Below are 3,296 nucleotides of genomic sequence, written 5' to 3' on the forward strand. Positions count from 1 at the left end.
ACATAGTTTACTATTATTACTAACTAGTTTGAAACATTTGTTGCACATTTAAATACTGCTTTAAAAGCTATGGAGTAAAACAGATGGTCGTTTATGAATGGGATGTTTTGTCAGCTGAGCAAGCAAATTGCATCAACCGTCAAGAGAAAACTTGGTAACACTATTTTAAGGTGTGCTCGTTACATGTACTTACTGTTATAATAACAATAAATGATGCATAATTACATGCAAGTAACCCTAAGCCAAACCCTAAACCTAACCGTATAGTAAGTACATGTAATTAATATTACCCAGTACTTAAAGGTATAATTACACTAACAAGGACACCTTAAAATAAAGTGTAACCGAAATCTTCACTTAATTAAAGCTGGTGTCATTTTATCAAATGAAGCCACCAGCTGACTCAAGACAACAATTACCATAAATTCTTATTTTCTAATTGAAATATTAGTAATACTTTGTAATAAGATCTTGCTTAACATTAAAGCATAAATATGATCAAATAAGTATTTTTTTACAGCATAAACTTTTTTAAAATACAGTATTTCAATAAAAATACAATTGTTAATATTATTACACTGAATTGATGACAGATCTAACTATTGATTTTAAAATACACAGTATTAGTAAATGTTGAAATAAAGATCAATCAATGCTGTAGAAATAGTGTTTATGTTAACTAATGTAGTCTACTAATAAACTCGTTTAACAAATTAATTGCAACTATAGCCGTCTTCAAATTCAGAAAAAAAGGTCCCCCCCATTATTAACAATGTTTCTGCATGCATCTTTCTACAATCAAACAAAGAAATAAAACGGCTGGTGTTCTGCTTGTCTTTGACTATAAAAATAAAGCCATCTTTATACTGGCATCAAAGCACGCTTCTTACAAAAGAACGAACTGCCTTGACAACATCAACTTTCAAGCAAGTTGCATCGTTTGTCTGGGATCCAATAAGAACGAGAACAAGCAGAAGCTGCTGTGCCGTCATGATTAAACACAAAGATTGGATGAAAAGCTGCACGATACAGTATTTAAAAGCAGAGCGATGGCTAGCGGCCTCCAGACTTGCGTCCGGCCCAGGATCTGGAGCGCGAGCGGGACGGCGAGCGGGAGGCCGAGCGGACGCGGGGCTCTTCCTCACGGGATCCGGTCTGCGCCTGCAGCTCTTCCGCCGGAGGACTGGCCGATCTGGACCGGGAGCGAGAGCGCCGGCTCTTGGACTTGTATTTGGAGTCGCGTGACGGAGAACGCGAGGCTGATCGGTGGCGTCTGCGGCCGTGATCACGTGACCTGTGTCTGAGCACATAACATTTGATTTACTGATTGTTTCCAATGTGAAAAATCATCTGTGCTGCTGAGCTTAATGCATTATTTTAATCTGAGTGCAATAAACTAGGGATGCACCATATTAGATTTTTGCCGATATCTATGGAAGCCCGTTTTCGCCACTGAATAAAAAACAAAAAAGGTAATTGTGACTTTTTATCTCACAATTCTGACTTTTTATTGCGAGGTATAAAATCAGAATTGCAAGATAAAAAGTCGCAATTACCTTGTTTTATTTTTTATTTAGTGGCGGAAACGGGCTTCCATAGATATCCCATATGCTAGCGGTGGGCAATATGGAAAAAATATCATATCAAGATTTTTTTTAGAAATATCACGATTCACGATTTTATCACGATTCTCGATTTTATCACGAAGTTGTCTGAGCAGATCAACCAAACTAATGTCCCTATTATAAAGACTAACACTTTCAAGGTAACAAAAAAGAAAAGAAAAAACGATGGCAGATATTTAGGCCAAAGTGGGCGAAGTTAAAAATCTGTCATTATTTTAACTTTGTTAATAAAAAATAAGAACAAAGATACACATTACAACTACACATAATATACAAATAAAACAAACAGTGCTTTATTTTCAGGAATACAGGTTTGGGACAACATGTGAGGGAGTAAATGATGACAGAAATAAAATTTTAGGGTGAACTATTCCTTTAATGACAGTCGGCTGCATGTTTAGTAGCTACTGTCCCTTTAAGAGCTGCACGCATCCATTTCTCTCTCAACTGTTTACTTTCATTTGAGACATAACTAACTGTGTTTATATGTAAACCTTGTGTCCTTTTGACAGCAGGGTCACATATATATTTTCCTTTGTTTTGAAACAACACCAAGTCTCTCCTGTGCAGAAATTATAAATAAATTATTTTTAATCTTGGTTAGTTTTGAGCAAAAACGTGTTTGTTAGAAGTAATAAACTTTATTAAAATGAGAGTACATTGAAAGCTTTAAAAATAACTGTAATAAAATCAACCTCTGCTGGGCTTTTTTTTTCTGAGACAGATGCAGTTGAAACCTTAACATTTTATTTGTGGATTGAACATTAATAGATGGCCTAAAGCAGTGGTCACCAACCTTTTTAGGCCCAAGATCCCTGACCTCGGCCTTTATGAAAAGTGATACATTAATATAACCCCAGAAATGTAATGCATTTTTGTACTTATTTTACTGTTTTTTTCGGGATGTACTGGCACAGTGATAAAGATCGGGTTGGCGACCACTGGTTTAAAGCAAAAGAGCTGTAAAAATTCTAAAAATCTTTATATTTAAGTAAACTTTTTCCATTTGAAAAAAATATATTACATATTACTCAAATCTCTATATATTAAATTATTTAATTTACAATTAAACTGTGAATTTCACCTGTCATTCTCCCGACTTCTGCTCCTCCGGTGTCTGCCGTGCGACCGAGAGCTGTTCAAAAACATGCAATACATCAGCAAAGTGAAACAAACAGTGGTTTAAAAAGCAATGTTTTGGGGATGGTGGGGTAACGTGTCTACCACTACATAAAAAAATGAAGTTCAATAAAAATGGTTTGGAAAAAAAAAAAGTTTGGTTTATAAAGTTTAAAATAAAAATGTCATATATACATTTTATTTATAATTAAATAATAATAATAATTGTAAAACAAAACTTTTTAAAAGTTTTTTTTAAATGTAAAAAAAAAAAACTTTAATCAGGATGGTTTATGGATATGTTAAACATGCAAATGTAAAAAGAATTAAGCAGTAAAATAACTGATAGTGAATTTTTTTTTCAAATTAATATATATACATTAATATTATATATTAAGGATGATATTGGATTTAACCGATATGCCGATATTTTTCAACTCATTTTGGCCGATAGCCGATATATTTCCTTTTGTTTAGAAACAACACTAAGTCTCTCCTGTGCAGAAATTATAAGCAAATTATTTTTAATTTTGGTTAGTTTTTAACAAGAAC

The 3,296-nt window shown here is 33.6% G+C and overlaps 1 protein-coding gene across 4 annotated transcripts in view; it reads right to left on the reverse strand.

Moving 5' to 3' along the window:
• Positions 1 to 748: 748 nt before the first annotated feature.
• Positions 749 to 3,296, reverse strand: part of LOC107724996 (serine/arginine-rich splicing factor 10-like) — an 11,547-nt gene continuing 8,999 nt past the window's right edge. For all 4 annotated transcript variants that reach the window (XM_016534108.1, XM_016534112.1, XM_016534110.1 and 1 more), the window contains exons 5-6: positions 2,710 to 2,760; positions 749 to 1,300 (exon numbers count right to left, since the gene is read on the reverse strand). In XM_016534108.1, coding sequence (XP_016389594.1) covers positions 1,054 to 1,300; positions 2,710 to 2,760 — 298 coding nt within the window. In that variant the 3' untranslated portion in view covers positions 749 to 1,053. The remainder of the gene's footprint in view (positions 1,301 to 2,709; positions 2,761 to 3,296) is intronic.

This window comes from Sinocyclocheilus rhinocerous, unplaced genomic scaffold (genome assembly GCF_001515625.1).
Source record: "Sinocyclocheilus rhinocerous isolate Xijiao unplaced genomic scaffold, SAMN03320098_v1.1 scaffold5141, whole genome shotgun sequence".
Classification (NCBI taxonomy): domain Eukaryota; kingdom Metazoa; phylum Chordata; class Actinopteri; order Cypriniformes; family Cyprinidae; genus Sinocyclocheilus; species Sinocyclocheilus rhinocerous.